The following is a 25,006-nucleotide window of genomic DNA, read 5'->3' on the forward strand; positions in this document are numbered from 1 at the left end:
TAACACTTTCCAGGTGTAACCGTTCACCCTACACCTGAAGGGTTACTCTGACCCTGAGTAGGGTTACATAATTTATGTAGCGTGGATTTTTTAACACCTGCAGAAGTGTACTTTCAGTTCGAGCATTCTGATTGGTCAAACCTCCCGTCAGCTGGATTCTTAGTGTAAGTTAAGTGTTTAAACGATACCACGGTACCGTGGACACCCATTTACCGTACCTAGCAATACTTGTACCAGTTTGTCGACATTTATCGTTACTAAATGTACTATAGTAACCACAGCCATATAAACGTTCAAGCCACAAAACGTTACGTACTCAGTGTGCGAGAACGAGCTACAATGGCATGAAAATGACGTTATAGGAGACTGGGGCCTGGAAGAATTGATTGAAAAATTCGAAGGTATGTTTTGAAATTATGTAAGTGTACGTGACAAGAACGAGATATGCTTAGAGACCCACGACTAAGCTGGATAGACGAATGCATTTGAATCGCTTGCGTTACGTAGACCTAACGTTAAAGTCATACTATAAGTTAATATAATAGGCTAGCTGCTGTTTGTCATAGTCAACTCATAATTGTCAACGAATCAGTGTAGCCTACATACAAGTAAACATTAAACGGAATTGCCTTCGGACGGACGGAGGACTTTGGTCTAGGCCTTTATTGTAATCTAGTGCATTCTATTCCTTTTTGTGCGTTAACCGTAACTTCGTATACCCTGCGAGTCACTTTTTTAATTAGTACTACTTCTAGGCCTAGTATTAGTAGGGTATACTTAGGCTATTTCAAGACAATGCATTTTAAATAGCATCGGGCATGGGCCTATAGTTACGCTGGTACTATGTTCAATAAGGGATAAACATATATTCATGTAATGCAATATATAATTACCACTAATTGCCATTTTAGCTTGTAAGTTGTAGCAAGTAGGCCGAAGCTGATGTGGATTGGTGATACTTTTAGACCTAGGCCCAACTATAATTTAGCTATCTTATGAAAATGATCTAGCTGTTATAATTCATATCAATCTACACAATTGCATACAGTGGGAGTGAGCATTGTTTTAAGCATTAATGTTAACATGATGCATTGGTTATAAAAGTTGCCTACCTTGTCTGATGAAAGTTTAATGCAAGTTCCTGTTTTGACAAGTAATCACTATAGGCCATCTGGCTTTCTAGATTCAAACGTACTTGAAGAAGTTAGAATCACAACTGATTAAATTGTGTGCATTTTTTTAAGGAATGTTCATGTTTTGTGAGGGGTACATGTAAAAAACTGCTTATACTCCAAGAAGGTTTTAACACAACTTCATTATGATGGGAATTTTCTTTTCTTTTCTTTGTTGTTACTTAGGAAGCATCAACTTGGAATTCTATTTGCAAAAGATTTCAGAAAGACCTCAGCAATATGTGTTACTTCTTGGAGGAAGCAAAATACACCCCAAGCAGTCATTTGTGATCATCCAGAGACATGCCCTACCCCAGAGGACATTTATGAAGCCATTGATGTTTGCTTCAAATTATTCTACGTGTTAAATCTGAATTATACCAAATTGCAAGTCTCGGTGGCTGGGAATTTTTCCAAAAAGTTGTCTACAAGTTGCCTGGTGGTGTGAAACGCAACCAGATTCGAGATTTTTATGCTCACCGTGCCGACAAAAAAAGACAAAGTTACTGCAGTTTACCAGTTGTCATAAACAGAACTCCATGTTTCCTCATCTCACGGATCAGAATGTATGTAAAGTTGCTGCTTATTTGGAATTGTCTTTGGGAAGAGTTTTTTTCTTTGTGTTTAATTTGGAATACCAAAGGCACGAGCCAACAACAAAGACAAAGTAACTGCAGTGTAGCAGTCATCATAGACAGTACTCCACGTTTTCTCATCCCACGGATCAGCATATATCTAAAGTTGTTGCTTATTTGAAATTGACTTTGGGAAGAGTTGTTTCTTGCGTTTAATCTGGAATACCAAAAGGCATTTGCCAACAACAAAGACATAGTCACTGTAGTGTAGCAGTCATCATACACAGCACTCAATGTTTTCTCATCCCATGGATCAGAATTTTTCTAAAGTTGTTGCTTATTTGAAATTGACTTTGGGAAGAGTTGTTTCTTTGTCTTTAATCTAGAAACCAAAAGGCATGTGCAAAAAAATAAAGACCAAGTAACTGAACTGTAGCATTTGAAAATGTTGGCACTTTTAAGTTGACTTAATTCCACAAGACAATACTTTTATAGCCTAAATTGTTCGTTTTACATTTACTGGGATAAAATAAATGGACCTCTGGAATAGGAAGGTAGTAGGGTGTTTAATTGCTGAAAATCCCACATTCTGAATTGTTTGTGTTGTCATTGCTTTTTGCTCTTTCTTAAATGTAACTTTCTGCTGTGAGCGATTCAAACATGCATCCATATTGTTTACCTAATTACTAGGTAATAATTAACCTAAAACCTGTATAAAATATTTACTAAACGGGTGTGATGTAAACTTTTCTGGCAAAATTTTACATAACAGTATTGTATTTGCGTTACATAATAAACATTTAAAACTTTACAAACCAACAGTTAAATATACATCCAGAAGTATAAACGAGAGAGCACTATTGTGTGTTGATAGTCCATTAAGTATCATCTTGACACAGATGACAAATGAACACTATATGGTGGTAATTCTACTCACTGAAGCAGAACTTTGACACCCAGAAGGCCAAAAAATGTGCACTAGAGTGTTAATTATACTCCCTGAAGTGCAATTTTGACACCCAGAAGTGCTAACAAATGAACACTTTATGGTGTTAATTTTACATCCTGAAGTGTCATGTTGACACCCAGAAGTTTTAACAAATGAACACTTTATTGTGTTAATTTTACTCCCTGTAGTGTACCTTCAACACCAGGAAGTGTTATTTTGACACTTGTATGGGTGTTGTTAAGGCAACACTCGCAAAGTGTTATATTATGTTACACTTCTGAAGTGTTAATTTAACCCGGTGGGTGTTGTCCCTAATCCAAACAGGGTGGGGTGTTAAATTCAACACTTTACGATTCAAATTTAACACTTCATTTTTTTGAGTGTATGCAGGCCCATTATATATGCGGCCTATGCAGACCCTCTGTATATGTGGCCTATGCAGGACCTCTATATATGCAGACCTTCTGTATATACGGCCTATGCAGGCCATCTATATATTCCACCTATGTAGGCCCATATAGGTTCCAAAATTAAGATTGTCAACATTTGAGTCAACCATCTAGAACTTCTTTTCCTAATCTACTTTGAAATATTTTCTGGAAGAAATATTTGATTTGATTATTAGAACATAGGTCAAAAATGGTCAGGAAAATAGAACTTCATCACTTTGACTGACTATTCAGTTTGAAAATTAAAAGTGTTATTTCAAGTATAATTTAAGGTAAACAGAGATATTTTTTATTATTGGTGCTACATGATTTTTTTTTCTTTGGACTTTTTACTTTTCATGGAAAGATGTATTATGTCAAGATATTGTAAAGACATGAACTAAATGAAGGATTTAACGAGTCCATACAAAGTTCTTTCTCCGAGTTTTATGTTTTATTTTATTTTATGTTTTGTCTTAAACTTTCTAAGCCAGCGTATCAAAATGGCCATTTTCTCATCTCAAAATATTCCATCACATTGGAGATAATGTTTCTATGCTACTCTTCACGACGCTGTGTTGTGGGGTATTCCCCCAACCCATCAGGGCATTGTGTAGACTACTTTTAGGACTCGTGCACCGTCAGCCCTCCTTTTGTAAATCTTAAACAATTGCTATCATTTCTAATAATCACTTTTGGTATTCCAACCACCTCCTTCCCCCACCTGAAGAATATAAACCTGATGGAAAGGGGAGCATGGGGTGTTCATCCACTCGAAGAGTGTAAAACATCTGAAGACACTTAGGATGATAAGAAAGCCAAGTTATTCTTCACATGAAACTTGGGGAACCTTCCACTTCCGTGCCCCGGAACCCCCCTCTGTATCTCTCCCTCGCTCTATCAAGGCAATGAAGTCTCTTCTGTTGCGTGCGCTTCAGCAGAATGCTGACGTTTGTGTGTTTATGTACAGGATTCTACCTGTTTCTACACTACTTAACGCATATAAGTAATATAAAAATTACATTTGAGATTGTTAAATTAAGTCCACAAAAGGTGTTTCAAACTACAAGAAAATATCATATTTCAGAAATGAAAAGTATGCCAAAAAAACCCGTTCTTATTTCCCATAAGGTAAACTTCATTATTTGCTCTCGCAAAGCTGATGGTTAAAAAGAACAAGCATGCGCAATCAACCTGCATTGAACACGGTTATTCTGATGTGCTGAGCACTACTATGTGCTGATATGCTGTCCGTATCCGAGAGTTGTAACGATATGTATAGTAAACTTTAATGGCGCCCTCTCTATTTTAGAGTATGTAGGCCGATCCGCCTGCGTCACAATGCGTTGCTGCGCCCGACGTGAACTACGAGCTACATTGCTTTCCGTACACACACATGTATATGTACGGATACGTCGTATAGTAATACATTCCTTACTGTGAAGGTATACAGACGGCGAGCCAGGATTGAAGCAGGGAACGGATAACGCGGCGCAAGTAATATCATGGGTTGCCAACATTCAAAATGTCAGGTCAGGAGAGAGGAAAGAGGCTCAGGGAGCGTCAAAGACAGAAAGGGAATCTTTTGGAACTGGATCGGGAGGAAGCGACGTGCAATGGTGAGTCGGAATTATAGCCTTGACCATATGCGTAAGGCCTATGTACAGTATAGTGTATATGTTCTGTCTTACGGGTACACCGTAAAATTAATATCATCCCACGGCGCTTCCTCGCAATGATCCCGCCCATGTATTTCATCGTCTTCATTTTATTGCAATTTATCTGTATTCCCTTGTAGTGATAAAATGGCTCTGTTTATGTCAGGTAATGTATTCGTTTAACCATGTAGCCAATTTTAAATAACCCCTAACTTGTCTTGAGTCGGGAAAACGTCTGACGTCATCTATTTTAGTTCAACGGTGAGCATATGTTCCTAGGATAAGTCATTCGACTAAAATGTAAACTGCTTTTTCAATTCCCAATTAAAATGTTTTAGTTCAACTTAATCCTCCATATAAATCGTAATTCTAAAGCTGAACCCGCTGAGCTCTTAATTCCGTGTCCGATATTGCAGAGCTACCACCTAGTAGGCTACATTTCGTACGTTAACTCATGATAAATACGGTGTACGGGTTTTCCCTCAAAGAATACGTTTTTATTATGTTGAAAATAATCCATAGTAATAATAATTATGCGTAAGAAAGAAACACTGTGATAAGAGAACAATCATAAATTTAAACGAGCAATAACCATACTAGTGAATGATACATAGATGAATTACAATGTTGTTGCAATTGACAGTTCGCGGTAAACTTACAGCAAGTTTAAATTTATACCATTTATCTCAATGGGAATTAACTGTGTGATATAGCTTGGCGCGTGCCATGCATATCGGAAATGTTCATATATGTGATGACATTGGTACGTGTGTGTTCACAAGCTCTTCGTTCAGTTAGAAAAATAGTACACGAACGAATTAAAACTTTAATATAGCCATTAATAACCGAGAATTTTGTTTGAACTTGAGGACTTGGCAATACAGTAGGATGTAAAGGTAAGTTATAAAATATGTGACAATTACTTATCGATTCCTTGACCAATGAAAAAAGTTCGTTGCACATCAATCTTATGACGTACTTAGCCAAGTCTAACATAAGGCTTAGTTCTACAGTAATGTTAACAGAGGCCTAACTACAGTCGTAGTGTACATGACAATGTGGCCTTGACGATGTCCATTTTACTTTCTTTAGACAAAATAGGTGTTACATAAATGTAAATGATTCTTTCACATGCTTCTTACGTTGCTTTTCAGTTTATTTGCGTTCATGAATTTCAAATTGAGCATTGCCTATAATTATTTCAAATACCCGAGGTGCCCAAAGTTTTTATTTGTTAGCCTAACACAGTAACAGTTAGGCCTAAGTTCGATCTAGTAGATCTAGCATGTACATGCATTATGTTTAAGTTAACTTAAACAAGTATTTTGTTGCCTATGAACTTTCATAAACATTTTCATAAATTTAAATTCACAAATTCCCTTCCGAAATACATACCAGTTTGGGATGTTCATTCTTATGTTGTTATTAATTAAATGTCACATCATTGTTTTGTGCTGTAAAAATATTTGAATTAACATGACAGCCATGTTAATTCATTTGGGAGAGCCCTATATGCAGCTGTTGTTTTTATATGAACAGGATAGAGAATTTTATGAGAAATATGGAGATGTGTATATGGGTGGTGGGAAAAGTTCTAAGATTTCAAGATTTGTGAAAAATGTGAAAATCGTTTGAAACATTAAAAAGTTTGACCTAGTTTTGCGAATAAATCAGGAATATTCTTCATTTGTGTACAAATAAATAGCTTTACTTTGGTGGAACAGACTGGGGGAAGGGGAGTTGCATGTGCATAGGCCAAACAGTGGCCAAGCCCCTCTCCCAGTTAGTATGTTTGGAAAAAGGCCCTTGCAGAAAATCTGATCATGATGGAAGAAGAGGGAAGGTTCTTAGTGTGTCCCTGAAATTGGTGTTCATTAAGTTGTGTGGTGTAATTTATGTAGAATAAGATCATTGGTTTGCCAGAGACTGTATTGGTGTCAGAACATCTCCCCAAACTATCTTTTCCTTCCCCCCTCCCCAGTGGATAAATACTGGGAATGGCTAGAAGACCTTAAAATATTTCAAAGGAATTTCTACAAGGGGGGAGGAGGGAGGGGGGGGGGGTGAGTGAAGGAAAAGTGATCAAGGCAATTCAAGGGAGAAAATGGCTTACCTTCATTATAATATTCTGGGTGCATTGCTTGTACTTGAACCATGTATACATTACATCCAATGTCATTTATGTCAGTTCAATGGTGGTTGTAACTTTCCAGTTACTCAAATATAAAACGTTTTAACCATTCACGAAACCTGCCTTCTTTACTTAAGTTACTTTTTCATGATTTTTGCATACTACTTGACTATAGCCCTCCCCCTCCCTGTCCTTCTCTCCTAATCCAGAAACCTCAAAAAGTTTGGCATTTGACACGTAAGTATGTATGTACCTAGGGACTCATACATTTAGTTACAAGCACTGTATATGTGGTGCAGCATCCCCTCACTGTTCATCCAGATTTTCTACATAACCAGGATTAAGTTATGACACCTTGCTTTTAAGAGTTGTTCCAACTTTGTCGTTTCAATTTCGATAGCAACAGACACATTAACAATATGGAATCAGTTTCACATCAGTAGTTTTTCATTTCTGCATTCGCTCATACAGGTTAAAATCCTGAAATCATCGGATGATGATGACGTTTCAACGACCACTTACTCCGAGCTGGTCACGTTGGATAAGCAAGGCCGTGCGAATACCAAAACATCTTTTGCTCGAAGAGCAGACGGCAGGCATGTTGCTGGTAACCGAGCACAGGAAACAGTGGAGAGAGGAGAGAGACTGCAGCAAGGTGGGTTCCCTTTTGTATGTTTGTATGTATGTGCGTGTATGTGTGTATGTATGTTAGATCCTCCTGTAAGCAGGAACTCGCGAAGAAGCCATCATTGGCTTATTAAAGCCGCAATCTGACCGAAAATCAGTCTCTTAGATTCATATTTAACGACCATGATTATGAATTGTCAATTGTCAACCACTCTGTAACTGGACGACATACATTAAATTATGGAGTGACTCAAACTCAGGACCTTATGATTGAAAGGCACTGGCGTTAACCACTGAGCTAACCACTGAGCCTTTTAAGTAAAGCATTTGACCAGAGCTATTTCCAGGTTAAAATTTATGAATTTCAATTTGAAAGTTATTATTAAATAATTTCAAGAAAATTTTCCTCAATTTTTGAAACACTCATATAACATGATTCCTCAATGAGCAAGAAAGGCAAGAAAAATTTAAAAAACCAAAGGAAGAAAGTAAGAAGTCCAAATGTGACTAATATGAGTCTATCTAGCATATACATGGTTTGAAGGGTTTCATTTTTAACGTTGATAGTAATTGAATGCAATTTAAATATGATATCTTTTTTCTATTCTTGTTTTTTTTTTGCCACATCAGCAGCAGCATCTCGTCCTGGGAAGAAAAGTCGATGTCCAACACCAGCATCGTCCGAGATTGCCGAAAATCGACCATTGAACAGAGTGATCGCAGTCCGACACAAAGATATATGGGTAAGCCCTCTTTTACATCAGCCGAATCCTCATGCGATGACTTCATACCAATAATTCCATCATGGAGGATGAGAAACAGGCCTGTTGAAGAGAAGGAATGTGATGTGACGTCAGAGGAGGAGGAGGAGGAGCAGGAGGAGGAAGTTGAAGAGGAGGAGGAGAATACTGTGGCCAATCAAGAACAAGGCAACGATTTAGCAAGTCATAGCGAGGAGCCAATTATCAATAGAAGAGGCGATGACGTCACATCACGGGAAGAGCCAGTGAGCGATTGGATTGCAGGAAATGGTTCCTGGCAAGATGGGAGACAGGATCAGATGGGAGAAGAACCAGTGACTACACCCATGTCAAGAAGAGCAGGCCCGGTACGAGGAAGTCTCAGGAGGGAGCAAACCAGAAGGCAGGAAGAACTGAGCAATTCGAGAGCAATTGAAAAGCGAATGTCAAGAAGGGAATCAAAAAAATTAGGGAAAAGAGGGACGGAGCAGAAAAACAGAGAGAAGAAGAATCTCGCCCTCAGAGAAAGTTTAAAAGAAGAAGTCGTCAAAATAGAAGAGAAGATTAGAGTTCAGAAGGACAATGAACTGAAAGAACTTCTTAAGGATGAAAAGTTTGCAGAGGTTAAGAGACATAAAGAGAAAGAACAAAAGAGGAGAGAAGAGTACTTGAGAGAAAACGGATTCGTTTCTGAGGAGATTGACGACGAAGACATAAGACAATTCAAATACAGAGCGATCCAGAGACAGATTGCTGAGAAGGAAGAGCGACGAAAGATTCAGAAGCAGCAGAGAGCAGAGGAAGAGAAGGGACTGGAAGAGGAAAAGAAACGAAACGAAGAGATGAAGTTGGAGAGATACTTTGAGCGGTTGAGACTGAAACGAGAGAATGAAAAACAACAGCTGAAGCAGCAGAGAGAGGAAGAGGAGAGGAGAGAGAAGGCGCTAGGGATCCTGGATGAAATAGAAACAATTGCAGAGATGAGGAAGAGAGAAACGAGAGCAAGACAAGATAAGAAGATGCAGCCAAAGAGATTATCAGAGGAAAGAAGACAAAGGTTGTCTGTTATTGATGAAAGTAATAGGGAGAGTGACAACTCATCTAACCGCAGCAGAAGTGAATTGCCGAGTGATTCTATTGACGATCTGTTACAGAGGAAGGTATTTATGAATTCTAAAAGCCATCCTAATTAATTTAAAATATCTTGCTTCAAATATGACAGCGAAAATAAATGTACCCTGTGATATGGTTTAGCATTTAGTTTTTATACCTGGCGCAGTTTCTCCTAAAATCGCTGACCAACTTACTTAAGTACTCAATAGTAGAAATAAAGCAAATAAATAAAATGATACATGTGGAACACAGTAGGCAGGCATTAAGGGTGGGGAATTGGGGGGTGGGTTGGTAGGGGTGAAGCATAAGTTGTTTGCTGGCAGGTATGGTGTAATATATACAATCATTGTTCCCACTTTGGAAAATGCTACAGCAATTTTTCGATAATAAAGCAAATCCTCCCTACCCTACTTAACCAAAGGAATATGGACTAGTTGCTTAATGCTTTAATCACATCTTACAACTATCCGCAGGTTAAAAAAAATCAACCTCCTTCCCAACCAGACCAGAGGAGCGCCGTCAAGACGAGAGAGGTTTCTGGGAGAGGACACAGGGTTGGTGAACTTGTTAGCCAGAGCATCGGCTTTAGTAATGTGAGTGAGAAATTATCAGTCTTGTCCTTGAATGTTGGTAATGTTAAACAAATGATGATTTAGTTTACCGAACTCCCATGTTCTCTTATATTTGGGACCTGGGACTGATCAGCTTAAAGTGGTGAGGAATGTAAAGGGTCATGGGAGAAGGTGCAGGGTGATGTGTGGGGGGAGGGGAGGGAGACAGGTGGAGGGGTTGCATCCCCTAAAGAGGGTACCATCTCAAAGTTCAGTGCTGCAATCAAGTCATGTTGCACATGATTTCTTTCTTGTCCAATGTTCCTGTGCAAAGTCCCGACAATAGGGATGATTTTTGCCAAATATGATAACTGAGGAGGGAGGATGGGAAGGGCTTACCCATTCTGACCCAATTTCTTCACATTTGTTGTAATTTAAATTTGAGCAAAATACACAATCTAAAATCCAATGGCTCTCATCTTTTTTACTCCCACCTTACATCCTCGAACCTTTCTTGGTTTGAAACCTCACATTACGTCACAAATGGTTTGGCAATGCCCGACTCTTTCTTCCATCCTGATATACCGTGAAATGTATTTTACCCTGTTTGTGTTCACAGTTCAACAACAGATACCAAAGTAGGTTTCATGCATCTCGCTTCCCTGCTGCCATTACCAAATCAGTTCGGCCTCTAAGGGTCCATGCCAACCCAACCCACAGCCCACACTGGACAACAGGCAGTGACTTCTCTAGACACCAGGCACTCAACGGTCAGAACAACAGACCACAACCATCAACTGTGACGAACCAGAGAGATAAACCAACTAGACCAAAAGCTGCAGTTGGGGAACGTCCACCAGTTTCCTCAGTTGGAAGCATCCCGGAATCTGCAAGACTATTCTTCCAACGCAACACCGGCAGTAAATCCCATGACTCAGACTTGGCCCTAGAGGAAACTTTAGTGTCCCCACCCCCATTTTCCCCTCCCCTCCTCCTTTCCCCTTCCATTTCCAACCATGCTGCCTTCTCACCCCCTTTTTTCTGCTTTTTTTCTTCTTTATTGGATTTTTTTCCATTTTTTCCATTTTTTCCATCTCCCCACCCTCTCCCCTCCCCATCCAGAAGTTTTTCCAAAATAATTATTTGTCGCTTTTTTTTTTTAAGGATGTTCTCATTTTTTCTTAAATTCACCCTTTAAATCCCCCCCCCCCCACTACTGCTGACTTTAGGGTAAAAGTTTTGGGTCATTTCTGGGTTGAACTGTTTGGGAGTAACATCAGAAATTAATATAGCCTTATGAGATTCTAATTTTAGTCAGGGATGTTCATAATAACTGCTGCTCTTTAAAGTGAAAAACTGTGAGAAATGAAACCAAGTGATGTCTGAGTCGAAATGTGTTGCGGCAAAAGAACAGATGGAAACCAATATAGCCTCTGAGAATGAACGTTGATCAGGACTGTTAGTAATAGCTGCTCTTTGAAAGTGGGAATCGTGAGAAATGAAACTGATTTATATCTGGGTCAAGGTTTGTTTGGAAATGGAACTGATGGAAGCCACTGTAGCCTTCTCAGAATGAAATTTCAGTGTTAAAGGACTTTTAATAAAGCTGCTCTTTGAAAGCAAGAATCATGAGAACTAAAACCTAAAGTAAAAGTTTAAGTCAAGGAAGAGAACCATGTGCAATGATACTAAAACTACATATTTTGTAAATTAAATTTCAATCAATACATTTGCAATTTAAGATAAAACTACTTACCCTGTTTACTGTGCTCCCGTTTATGCATTGTATCTACAAATCTTTGTTATTTGATTTTTATTTGAGATATTTTCAGCACTTGCATTTTATTGTAACACATTTACCTTCCATCTCCCGTAGCATAGGTTCTCCATTGACTTATTAAACTAACTGTGTTGGCAAAAACCAAGGGATGGTTGACCAAGTGGGAGTCAGGGGATGGAGGAGGGGGACTAATTCTTTACATCTTCCCTCCATATCTATTGTGCTTTGGAGTCCTTAATTGAGGGTTAATAAAAAACTTTTCTCCTCTCGTCTGGCCCCCCTTTCCCCCCCCCCCCCTTACCTGAATCCCATGCAGAGAATTACAGGCATTGAAGACTCGCCCCAAACCGTGTGCCGTCCTGTGAAAAAGTTAACTTTCCGTTGCTTGCAAGTGACATTTTCTTCTTGTCGCTACAAAATGGCAGGCAGTAAGGAAACCTGATACCTTGTTATCTTTAGCTGGGCCTGAGATGTCCATCGCTGTATCGTTTGTACACTGTGCTGTGGGTATTGACCGCAGCTGTATTTACTGACTATACACTAGTGTCTAATTACCGACGGTAGCAAGCTGTGTGTGTATTATCTGGGATCGATAGTAGTGTCTAACACTTCTGTTACACCTCATTCGAAACTAGGTCAGATTACCGGCATTAGACGTTTCTTTTTTTGTGCGAGTCTTCACACCCTTTAAACAGTGCCAGACAATCGAATGACCAATGCTTTGCTTGGTTTTGATCATAATCCGTCAATTTTTCGACTTGTTTACCGTAATTGCTATACCATGCAGAAATTCAAAGTCAATATTTCAAGATAAAAATATTGAACTTTCGATAAAGCATTTACAAATGATAGTCGATATAACAAGAAAACAAAGTCGAAAAGTTGATAATATGAAAGTTTCAAAGTTTAAGAAACACGTGGAAAGTTTGATATGAAAACGGTTATAATTTCCATTGTACTGGTTCCTTATACAACTACCTATTGTGGTGATTTAGTTTGGTTCAGATATCATCATTTTCATGCTCGTTTTAGAAGAGCTTTAAAGAAAACAAATACATAAGATTGAAGATGGTGAGGGGGGGGGGGGGATGGCAATCTGAATAGTTGGTCAGTCAATGGAGCAATTAAGAGGTATAACAACCAAATACATCAACAAACAGTAGAAACGGAGATTTTAGGTCACTCGAAAGAATACTGAAAAGGGGGAAATGGATTTTACCGCATTTTCGTAAGGGTTGAGAGTATCGCAATTGCGCGTAGCCAAGAGGGGGGGGGGGGCGGCGAAGGGGGAGACGGCCCCCCCCCCCTTGAGCATGTTTTTATTAATTTTTTTAATGTTTTTATGATATCGCTAGTAATTTCAAAAGAGAAAATGCTAAGATGGAACTTACAAGGCCTGGGAAGTGCCATTTGGCCAGCCATCTAGGAGGCATTTTCAGCCAAAATGTTCTTGTATGCTTCGCGCCAACCCATGGTGGCGCTACGCTTAGATAGTTTGCAATGCCGTATCTACGGCTCTGAAAATTTGCCTACATTTTCGCCCCTCCCTTGGCAATTTCCTGGCTACGCGCCTGTTTTTACCTCTGTGTAGTTTGACCTTTGACCATTATTTGTGACATATTTTGTAATGCAATGGCATCGGTTATAAACAGTACTGGTGTTGCCAAAGAGCAGAGGATGGAGGGGTATTGTTGTTTCCTTACATACAATCCAATATCAAAACACAAAGGAGCAAATGATGATATTCGAAACATAATTAGTATGCATGGTGATTATTTTATTTACTAACTAAGAGACAGGTTAACCACAACCAATAGAGTGACATTCCTTCTTCGTTTACAGATCTGATCTTCGGTAAAATGTAACAGATGATTCAACAAGGTCAGAGGTCAAGCCAAGGCTTTCTCGAGGTCATCATAATTATAGCTTTTATTTAGCAGTTTAGGAACACTGCAGAAGGTATCATCGATCATAAAAAATTCTACAAAACAACAGTTCTCTTAATGTGTTCGTTATATGAAGTATTGGCCCCAAACTTAAGCATGCTACAACTTGGTACAGGTTTTTAAAAGTGTTTTCTTTTTCTTTCTAGTCGCCCAAAACAAGTTCATTTGGACATTTATTTGTCAGAATTTGGCAAAATGATTTGAAGGGTGCAGTAAGATGGCGTTGAAATCTGATCTTCAGTGACCATAATTTAACTTCTTGGCATTTTAGCTAAGACCATATGTCGTAAACTGTTCCCTTTCTAAGGGAATCGTTGACACCTGACGATGATCACAAAGTCACAGTCTAGATGCAAGGGGACTGGGGTTGAGAGCGGATCAATGTTTGGTTGTTTATAGTATTCGTGCCCATGGTTATTTTTGGGTGACTTTTCTTAACCAGAAAACGTACAGAAAACCTACCAGAGAACATAAGTTCCGATGAATGTAAAAGCATCGAAAACAGAGAGGACCATTATTTGAATTTGTAGCATACTTGGGAGCAATACTTCAACTTATCACGTGATATAGTGATAACGCGACTTTTTTTACAATTAACATCTAAGCATAGCATTCGAGTTTAGTCGCTAAATTTACGAAACTTACTACGTATTACGCACTAGTCAAGAAATGAATAAAAGATAGCAGTCCAGAGGGGTCAAGTAAACTTTACTTGGTGCAAACTGTGCATGCCAATTCGAATCGGTCTTTATAAGAACCACAAGGCAAACCTCCGGTAGAAGAGCACACACCTTCGACAGGCTGCATAGATGCAAACTTTACCCGTTGATTATTTCTAGTGGTGGGGTTTCCGTTACCGGTTACCCGTTGATCTGTATCATTTCTAATGGTGGGGTTACCGTCAAGGCATACGTACTGAACACGATAATGTTTTTCTCGCTCAGCCATTAAGAACCCACTGTATTCGAGGTTCCATTCACTCGACGGACAAGATAAACGAGCAGGGATCATGAGCATAGTATTTCGACCGATAGACTCACATACTGCACAAGGAATATCGTGCTCTGCTAATGGATCTAGTGGCGGGAAATCATGCCTGTATTTCACAGTATAGATAGAGCTTCTTCTTTCTTGTTTACCAGACTGCGAATTGTTGTTGTATTCAGGTGTTTCTGGGAGGCACAGGTAGTTACTGCCTCCTCCCTTAGCAACACGATCTGGTGCCGCAGCTAGACCACTGTATACTTTATTAGCGGTGGTTGGACACTCGTCACGGCCCCAGCGAATGTAGATACTGCCAGATACTTAAATATAACAAAGAAGAAAAACATAATAATAATGCATATATCATTGTTTGAGTCGAGTCCACTTAACCCCACCCCCCCCCCCTCTCCACCCAACCTTACGAGTCCACTTCCGGTAAGCCGGTATATTGGAATCGAGGTATTAAAAATCAATTAAGTTCAACATTCAGGAGGAAAACACGTCTGCTAATATAGTGTATTACATGAGACCTATTGCAAAGTCCTGTAATGACGAAAAACGCATACGACTAATGCAATTCGAAGCAGTCCACTAATTAGGTAGAACTCGAGCCGGAAACTCGTACACTTAGGCCGTTAGTTTCACATTGTGACTACTTGCACTGCAGACGTACGCTAAAATAGATACGGTAACTAAGCATGCATATCGGTCTATTTATTACATATTGTTGAATGCATATAGAAGCAATGCAATATAGAAAAGGTTCTATCTTTACCTGAAGCCGTATTCTTCGTTTGATGGACCTTAATTATGCATATCTCGATAACCACAGTCTATATATTGTGAACACTCTCATCCTACTGGGGTTTATGGCGTTTTTGGTTTCGATGATAATCGTAACCTATTTAGTCATGTAGGTGGATGAGTGCGTGTATGAGTGTGACGCCTTGCTTGTTAACACGATAACTCAAGAAGGGAAGCTTGAATCAATCTTAACCTTGGTGAGTAGGTGTACCACATTGAGTCGAAAAAGGCTATCGTTCTTAGAGAAGGTCACAGATCATTTGGGGTCACCAGGGGTCAAATTGTGAAAACAAAAAACTGTGAATAGCTGTGCCAGCATCATTGGAGATTCCAGCGCCATTACCAAACGGGCAAATTGACATACGCCTCGCTCCGCAGGAAATCTCTCACATATAAGCATAGCTTAGAACCCCTTAACGCCATAACAATGCACGTTGCATTAATGCATAGAAGCCAGTCACTGCTTGTCGCTTGCAGCAAATTGAAGATCAACCGCTCACCCAAAAGCGTCAACCTACATTGCTACTTTACGTAGAGTCTAAATGTTAGGCAATGAAGTGCACAATTAATTTTCCAGACTATTTGTAAGAAATTCTTTAAATAAAAAACAAACACACAGATTGTGAGACATATCTAAAAGTATATGTATGCGGAATGGAAAGCGAAAAGGAATCTTTAACATGTTTTTTTTTTTAAATGGTTCAACGAAACAGTTTGTTGCTGCTCGATCAGTACTACTGGGTCGTAACAACACTAAGCAGTACTATCTACGGAACATAATGAACGTTTAACGACATTTTCAAGGCACCAAGAAATTGAAATGCGTCGTTTAACTGAACAAAAATGCAACTCGTAACATGTTACCAAAGTTCATCGATCAGTATAAGGTACCGCACCTTAATTAGAGTAGTGTACATTCGCTCGAAAGGTTAACCACTGTCAGAGAAAATTTGCTGCTTCTTTAAGCATGTTCTCAGTAACTATCATTGTTTGTTCTGCCTTTATATGAAAGAGCATAATTTAAAATACAGATGGTGTGAAAATAGGGAGGATCGAAGGTGATATAAACCATTTTATAAAATCTTTGGTTAAATGTTGATATTACTCCGAGCGAGCAGATGGAAGGGTGTGGGTTCAGTATGCTAAACTTGCTCCTCTTCTAGCTCAAAATCTAAACGGTCATGATATGGAAGTTTGCAAGTGCCATAATAGGTCAATATCTCAGCTATCTATGCTTTGGCAGGACTTGAAAGTGACGAGTTTAGTGTGTACGTCAATGGAACAATTAATTGTGATGCGAGACCATTTGATTACCGCTAGACTGCATCTTTCCTTTGGTATTTCAATGGCAGTGACAGAACGGGCGATATCATATACGGCTTTTCTAGCCTATAGACCTAGCTACAAGTTAACTAGTAGTAGTAGTATAGTAGGGCCCTACTATACCGTTGCAAATATAAAGTTATCGTTGTATTAAAGCTACAGTAGTTTCTATGTCTAGGCTATATTCAATGGATAGGATAGGAAAGTAGAATTCAACACAAGTATTAGGTGATAACCAGCTTTGTTGGGACTGAGATGACAGTTTGCTCTTCCTGTTTGTCAAGTAGGCCTATAGGCCTAATTGCTAATTAAGAAGCATAAGATGCAACACGACAGAGTCATTCTTGGACCTTCCAAGCAAATAACGATGAAGATTAAATGTTTGTGGTAAATATTAAACAGCATGTCAATTATTGTTCAGCGACATAAAAAAAGAGAGGTTAGGCCTATGTTTTGATGATAAGATTACGATTTCGTCGAAACCTCGTTACCATAACGTAGGCACCCTTTGCGCGAGTCATTGTTTTGGGTGTACCAAGATGGCGCGAGCGTTCTTCCAATAAGATCAGTGATTGCTGTCAGTAGGAGCGATATGGCTTCTATGTAGGTAACAGTCGACCGGGATGCGAATATTTTTTTCCCAAACTGAACTGACACTGAAATTATTTCCTCGCTTCTGATTGGCTCTCAGCGAGCACGTCAAACGTCAAACAGCGAACAAGTCAAAAGACACAGACATATCGTCAAATGCCTTTTTTTGTGTACACTCACTGGCTGGCACACACTCGCTCGCAGTCTTCACGGCCACTGCATATTCGACTAGGCCTATCATGATTCACTGACTGAATTCATTTTGAATTTATGATTATAAAACCAAAAGTATCGCAATTCCGAATGTACACAAACACCTCGTACATATGTACATCGGCTACATGCAAGGGCGTAGGAACCGGGGGGCTGGGGGGCGCCGGCCCCCCAGTGAAAAATGTGGAAGGGCGGAAGTATCATTCCGCCCCCCCCCCCCCGCTTCGCAGTCAAAAAACCCCTTTTTCATTTCGAAATGAGAAAAAAAATCTCATTTGGAGCACCAAATTGCATCTAAGGCCTGGTGAAAATACAAAATTAAGTTTACAAAATGGAGTGGGTGTTGAAGTGTGCTATATTGCACCAAATTGCATCTGAGGCTACCTGGAAATGCAAAAAATTCCAAAGGGGAGGGGGACACCCCCTCCTCTTAGACCCCTCTTCCAGGCCGGCCATCAGTCTTCAGCCCCCCACTCAAAAGTACCTGCCTACGCCACTGGCTACATGTATACAATTACAAATGCACTGTGTATTGTGTTGTATGCTATACATAGTACAATAGGCTACATAAAATGTGTTGTGTAGAGCGGAGTCAAGCGAGTAAACAAACGATCGAGGACTGCGACTGCCTATAATGGGCGCAGCAGTTTAGTTGGGAATAGTTGCTTCATTGTGTTAAGAACACTATAAACGTTCGTTCATATATACCTACCAAAAGTTCTGGAAAGTTGCTAGTGTGAATATCTTGAATTTGTTCGTGTTGATCATTCTGATATCGACAGAGTATGGAGGGATCCATGTTGAATACTAAAGTATATCTGAGAGCCAATCAGAATCGAGGAAATAATTTCAGCGTCAGTTCAGTTTGGGAAAAAAATATTCGCGGCCGGGATGTGTCCACGTAAAGGAGTGTTCATTAGAAAGATATTATATACAGAAGGATAGCACATCTTGTAAATAACAGCTTAGCACGGTAATTTGTATTAACTTGGCTAAGCGTTAACAATCCTATTGTGTTACCACGGGATGAATTAACCATTTAAGCCAGCAACCGTTTACAACGATATGAATGATCATAATTACCAGTCTCTAGTTTGTAGCGTGAAATAGCATGAATAATTAACACATTTTAAAGGTGTGGGTACAAAGTATGCAAGATCGTTTATTATACCAATTTACATGTAAACTATTCATGGTTTCGCTCAAGTTGTTATATATTTAATCCCGTATTGAATTGCATTTAAACAAACGGCTACACTTATAACTGTTTGGAATCTCAACCAACTGTCCACCAAGACGATAAATTCTCTGTTAAAATAATACTTCAGTACAAGTGTACTTTGTTCCTATCGTAATTGTTAATTTACCAATATAAAATTTCATTACCTGGTTTTTCATCGCTCATAATCTTAAGGTAACCGAACAGAGCCGCATTGACTTCGTTGTCAGGGTGGAGAGTTTCAATAGCAGCAAGATCACTATCGTCCAGAGCCGCATTGACTTCGTTGTCAGGGTAGAGAGTTTCAATAGCAGCAAGATCACTATTGTCCAGAGCCGCATTGACTTCGTTGTCAGGGTAGAGAGTTTCGATAACATCAGAGCTACTAATATAGTTATAGGGGTTCGTATCTATGTTGTCCACGATATCAACCCCTTGAGAAGGTGAAGGCTCCTTGGAACTGCGAATCAGTGGCTCCGCTTTCATCATTGTCGCGGTGTACACAGACATCAACAGTAGGATATGTGGTAGAAAACTATTAATTCTAGCCATTTCGGGAAGCGGCAGTAAGTATTCTGCTGACAAAACGAGTTTAAGAATGAATAAGAATTAGTGTAATATTCTCACATCAGAAGGTAAAAAGTGATCTTTGTCTGTTTGTTGACTGTTGAAAAGTGAAACCACTGTGACCATAAAGAACTTTACACATACATAATTATATACCTCGTCGAAACAAAGTTCAAAGTGAGTGAAAATACTACATACCTGCATAATATAGTAGATAAAGAAGGGTTTCTACTTTAGACCCCCCCCCCAAATCCCCACCTTCTCTCAAAAGCCAAAGACAGGGACGGAGAGAAACACAGAGGTGAAGGTGGGAGGAGAGAGAGGTGGGTGGAGAGAGAGGTGGGTGGAGAGAGAGGTGGAGAAAGAAGCTATCACGCAAGTAGCGATATCTTTGAAAGTCGATCTCATTCGTATGTTTGCGTTACTGATATAATCACGACTGTGTGTCGAACATTTCGCAACTGTCGACCTGTCTTATTGGTTTTCACTGTATTTTCAGCAACAATTCACTCTGATTCTCAGTAGTTTTTGCCATAGATAATAATCACTTTAAATTTGAAAACCACTTTTCTTTAATCTAAAATGACCTAATGATGACCGTTCCAGGGAACACTTTTGCTGCCGAAGTAGGGACAGTCCACATCGCCGGTGCAGCAAAAACATATGGCTGAACCCGATGGAAGGGTCGTTACGAAAGAGTTTCATTTTTTTCGCCACAGAAAATATAGACAATTTTACAAAGAACTTCCTATTTGTTATTTGCTGCCTCCCTCCTACTCCCCCCAGCGACCCCCCGCCCATTCGGATATAGTACGTGCGCAAGTAGTTAGCAACAATATAGAGGAATATCGCGATTACAATTGTGATTTCTAAGTGTCAAACTGAGTTCCCCTCTTTCTACTCCCCTCACACAATTTGAAATAAACTATGGGTCATGGTTAGCATCTTAGTCTGCATGTACAATTAGAAAGGTTCAATGTCTTCACAATCAAACAGATTTCAGCAAAAATGAAATTATTTAAGAATTAATACCCGACAAAACATTTACGACAATGTCCCTGTCTAGTTGTAGTTTTTTTTTCATGCATCAGATATTATAGACATCTCCACTGAACGTCATGAAACTATACTCAACATCATAGTTTCATTTAGACTTAAATTCATAACACTAAATTTTACATATGGTTGAAGACGATATATTGGAAAATTAATTTACGCATAACCCTCTTCTGAGAATGTTTTAGCAAGACATTTAAAATTTATGCTGCAAACTATAATAAGACAACTTTGACAACACTTTTTGTTAAAACGAACTATAATCGATCGAAATAACTTAATAAAACTTACCTTGATCAAACTAGACAGTCGATCTTCCACAAGTTGTTGCAAATCAAGGAGTAAAATGTCTGGATGATGAATTTAATAGAAGAAGTGGCAATCTCTCAAGATCTCGCCTTTTAATGAGTTGAATGCGCAAGCTCACTATAATAAACCTTCCAATTTGTTGAATGCGCGTGCTCAGTATACCATTGCGCAATGTGTCATATAATCTCACAGTAAAGAAAAAACAGCAGTGGTGGTATTACGTGACTTCATTTACATATTGCAATATAATATCACTGACAAACAAATATAACTCAAATAATAGGCTAGATAATATTTTCTTACATAAAGGTGCACATTTACATCTTGGGTACCCGCTAATAAGTTTCATGTACCTCCGGAGACTGACTCAAATCAGTATTTCAATCGTGCTTATGTATTACTATAATTGCTTCAGTTTCCAGAAATTGAATGACACCACAGTTCCTTCCAAATATGAGAGCAATGTACCCATAATGCTGCATGTACTTCCTTTCTTTGAGGAAGTTGGTTAGATACGTATAGATAAGTATAGAAAGACTAACTATCGATTGTGATGGGATGGGGCAGAATACCAGTGGGGTCTGGTGTATCCCAGAAGAATGTTTCACTACGGTGGCCCAGATTGGACGTTTCTACTCCAATTTTCTATACGAATTTCAGTGTCTGTCTATTTCAAGGAATCATCAAAATTCGAAAAAGAGAGAGAAAACTAAATGCATGAGGTACCGGTATATGAATGAAAAAATTATCATTTTGATTCCCTGGCACTACTCATATGAATTTGTTTTGTGACATTTTGATGCAGTTAGCATTACCCGCCCCCTCCCCCCCCCCTGGAGTGTATGCCTATAGTTGAAAAAGTGAGGGGGATGCACATACTCCTGCTTCTTTTCTAAGTGGGGGCCGTCGGGAGGAGGGTAGGGGTTCCCTTGTTCCTATGCCTGAGAGGTATTAATAGTTGAACGTGGGTAAATTGGTTGTAGTTAGTTTATGCTGTCGCTTAGGAAGAGATGGTGTTACCTTTCTATCTCTAACGTGTAGTATTGAAGCTCAAAAATCGATACAAGAGAACAAGACAATTTACAAATGCTGTAACATCGGTCTCACAACAACTCCTTCCCCTAACTAATAACAGCAACCTTCTACATCCTATGAAGGGAACATGATCAAATTTCGTTTCGTTTATTTCTATGCATTAAATCACAATGATATACATTTGTTAATACATAGTTATAGGAATGAGGCAGCGGGACCAGAAGTAAGAGAACTTTTCGAGCCCGGCCCCTCACATAGTAAAAATGAGAAAATTAAAGTTTATATAGAGAAAAGAAAACAAATTTGATAGAATATTTGATAATTTGTAGAAATAAATAATTACTGCTGAAGTGTTGCTACGCTTCATGGGTAAATTGGACCAAACAATATCAACTAATATTTAAGATACACCTCGTATTGTTATATCCTGGGTACCCGCGGGACTGGTTCATGTGCCTCCATTGATTATGATCAGCTAACTCGAACCATACTTAAGTTTCATATAAAAAAATAATAATGTTAAAAAAAACACGAGATATTCGATTCCTTGTTGTAGATTACGGTTACAGCTTAATATGAAGCCACCAACGGAATCACAAACGCTGCTACTTTATATTGCATCATCTCTTTTATTGAGAGAATCAACTGGTTCACGACCGATGATTTTGGGTCCTGATAAACGTCCCCGCATCTACAGAAGGATGAATATCAACAGAAATTAGACAAAGATTAAAAATACAGCTTACTAGCCAATTTAAGGCATGAATCTCGCAATGTTTGTCGAAATTATCAGCGCCCAAAACCGTCGGGCGCCCTCACTCTTATCTGGCATTTACTCCTCAGCATTTGTAGTTTCAATTTGAATTTGTAGGTTATGTTACACGTCATTAAATTTATACCTGCAAATCCTCACAATTGTTTTGTAACTTCCTTGTTCGTATAACACCAAGTTGGTCAGAGTTCACAGTCCGGGTATGAGCATGCGTCTTCGATTAACCTTATCCAAATATGTGGAAAGGAAATTTCGCCGGGAACCGAACCATCATAATTGAGCTTTTAACTTTGGAGAATGCATGGCTCTTCATAGCTTTAGAAGAATTCATACTGTAGCCATAAAACGAATATTATCTGCTAATCATATCTTGTAATGAAACAGGTAAAAAAATGACCATGCCTAGAGATGATATTATTTTTTTTATGTGAGGATTCCACAAACCTCCATGTCCATGTTTAATGTTGGAATCTAAAAACGACCATGAACATTGTATCGTGCAGGTTAACATTTTTCATGCCAATTTTAAAACAGGGGCGATTTTTATTCTGTTTTGTATGTGTTTGTGTTTCCATTGAATACATGTGAAGTTTGATTCAAGGAATCACATTCCATGGACACCGTGGGAAGGGCGTGGGAAAGTTGTGGATGCTTAGTGGAGGTCTCTGATAGATAGAAAAATATATAGAAATAAAGAACAGAAATAGAAATGTGCACTTCCAATGCCACTGAGATTGGTTGAGTATCTTTGTAGAATTTATATGTGGTAATATGTGGTTTACATAAAGTAAGAAATAACATCATGGCTATTGCATCTCATGCATATTTACATGAGCCAAAAGCGTTTGAATAACGCAGAGCTAATTAAAATATCAGTCAGTACCACCCCCTCCCCGACCGCAAGTTTTTTTTATGCAGGTAGTTTCGTACCATTGTGTATATTGAATAGCCAATCACAGCCAAGTTCATTTTGACGTCATCAAATATGCACGTGTCACTCGCTCTAAAGCAGTAAGATTTGTAAACAATGTCAATCTGATGCTGTATGAGCATTGTGAGTTCGAATCTCACATCTGCCGAAAATTTTTGTTGTTGTCATTAGCTCGTTTTTATCTTTTATTTTCTCCCAGAAATGTTCAGAAATCTTTTTCATTTCTTCGCATTTTTATATCGCACCTAATCAGTTAAGAATGTTGAATTGACGAGATACGATAAGTTGTCAATATTTTGCAGAAAATTGTTCAATTGCTCAGATGAACAATTGAACATTTTGCAGAAAAATGTTGAATTGACGAGATATGACAAGTGGTTAATTAGACATAATGCAGAGATTGTTCAATTGCTCAGATGGAATGAAAAGAACAATTGAACATTTTGCAGAAAACTGTTGAATTGACAAGATATGATAAGTTGTCAATTAGACATTTTGCAGATAATTCTTCAATTGCTCTGTTAAAGCAACTGCTGAGCAATCCAACATTTTCTGATGTAGGATAAAATATTATCTTGTTTTCTAAACAATTTACTGAAATAATGTCAACTTAATGGGGCAAAGATTTTCTTATGTTGATAGCACTTTCAAGTTTCCGTAACTCTCCCATTGAAACAAATTGATCTGTTTGCTAAATACAGGGCTCTGCTGTGGAGTGTATGCCTATAGTTGAAAAAGTGAGGGGGAATGCACATACTCCTGCTCCCTGACTTTTCTAAGAGGGGGCCGTCGGGAGGAGGGTGGGGTCCCCTTGATCCTGTGTCTAAGAGGTATAACAGTTGAACGTGGGTAATATGGTTGAAGTTAGTTTATGTTGTGGCTTACGAAGCGATGGTGTTACCTTTCTATCTCTGACGTGTAGTAAAGGAGCTCGAAATTCGATACAAGAAAAACAAGAAATATTTAAAATGCTGTAACATCGGTCTCTCAACAACCCCCCCCCCCCCCTAACCCATACCCTAACTAATAACAGTAACCTTCTACATCCTCCAATTAATTGTTCCAAGGAGGGAACATGTTCAAATTTCGATTCGTTTATTTCTACCATTAAATCACAATGATGTTACATTTGTTAATACATAGTTATAGGAATGAGGCAGCGGGACCAGAAGTAAGATAACTTTCCGAGCCCGGCCCCTTACATAGTAAAAACGAGAAAATTAAAGTTTATATAGAGAAAAGAAAACAAATTTGATAGAATATTTGATAATTTTTAGAAATAAATAATTACTGCTGAAGTGTTGCTACGCTTCATAGGTAAATTGGACCCAACAATATTAACTAATATTTAAGATATACACCTCGTATTGTTATATCCCGGGTACCCGCGGGACTGGTTCATGTGCCGCCGTACTTAAGTTTCATAAAAAAAAAAAAAAAAAAGTTAAAAAAACACGAGATATTCGATTCCTTGTTGTAGATTACGGTTACAGCTTAAAATGAAGCCAGTGAATCAGCTGACACTCTCTATA

General features: G+C 38.8%; 3 protein-coding genes and 1 long non-coding RNA gene across 9 annotated transcripts in view; 2 read left to right on the forward strand and 2 right to left on the reverse strand.

Moving 5' to 3' along the window:
- LOC139964722 (uncharacterized) overlaps window positions 1–3,559 on the forward strand; it is a 41,174-nt gene extending 37,615 nt beyond the window's left edge. Inside the window, exon 2 of the long non-coding RNA XR_011792072.1 lies at window positions 3,418–3,559. This is a non-coding gene — a long non-coding RNA (uncharacterized lncRNA). The remainder of the gene's footprint in view (window positions 1–3,417) is intronic.
- Window positions 1–11,995, forward strand: part of LOC139964701 (uncharacterized) — a 104,592-nt gene extending 92,597 nt beyond the window's left edge. For 3 of the 5 annotated variants that reach the window (XM_071966558.1, XM_071966557.1, XM_071966554.1), the window contains one exon: window positions 10,564–10,789. In XM_071966558.1, coding sequence (XP_071822659.1) covers window positions 10,564–10,639 — 76 coding nt within the window. In that variant the 3' untranslated portion in view covers window positions 10,640–10,789. Of the gene's footprint in view, window positions 1–7,219; window positions 7,569–8,170; window positions 9,441–9,866; window positions 9,987–10,563 lie in introns of those variants that run through there. The other 2 variants (XM_071966553.1, XM_071966552.1) reach the window with 2 other exon arrangements.
- Window positions 1–25,006, reverse strand: part of LOC139964696 (uncharacterized) — a 49,807-nt gene that overhangs the window by 11,810 nt on the left and 12,991 nt on the right. The window lies entirely within an intron of this gene.
- LOC139964886 (uncharacterized) lies at window positions 13,481–20,845 on the reverse strand. Of its 2 annotated transcripts, none has more exons than XM_071966943.1 (3): window positions 20,719–20,845; window positions 18,972–19,379; window positions 13,481–14,974 (listed from the first exon to the last, which is right to left on the reverse strand). In XM_071966943.1, exons 2-3 carry the CDS (start codon window positions 19,354–19,356, stop codon window positions 14,379–14,381), a joined length of 981 nt encoding a protein of 326 aa, XP_071823044.1. In that variant the 5' UTR covers window positions 19,357–19,379; window positions 20,719–20,845; the 3' UTR covers window positions 13,481–14,378. The 2 variants fall into 2 exon arrangements, with proteins under 2 accessions (XP_071823044.1, XP_071823045.1); XM_071966944.1 differs by having other exon boundaries at window positions 18,972–19,382; window positions 20,719–20,830.

Source organism: Apostichopus japonicus, chromosome 23, assembly GCF_037975245.1.
Source record: "Apostichopus japonicus isolate 1M-3 chromosome 23, ASM3797524v1, whole genome shotgun sequence".
In the NCBI taxonomy this organism is placed as follows: domain Eukaryota; kingdom Metazoa; phylum Echinodermata; class Holothuroidea; order Aspidochirotida; family Stichopodidae; genus Apostichopus; species Apostichopus japonicus.

Coding starts and splice junctions, on each gene's coding strand:
- LOC139964886 (XM_071966943.1), bottom strand. CDS start 19,356: ATGGCTAGAATTAATAGTTTTCTACCACATATCCTACTGTTGATGTCT. Junction 14,975..18,971: donor TATGAGCGATGAAAAACCAG/GTAATGAAATTT, acceptor GTTATATTTAAG/TATCTGGCAGTATCTACATT.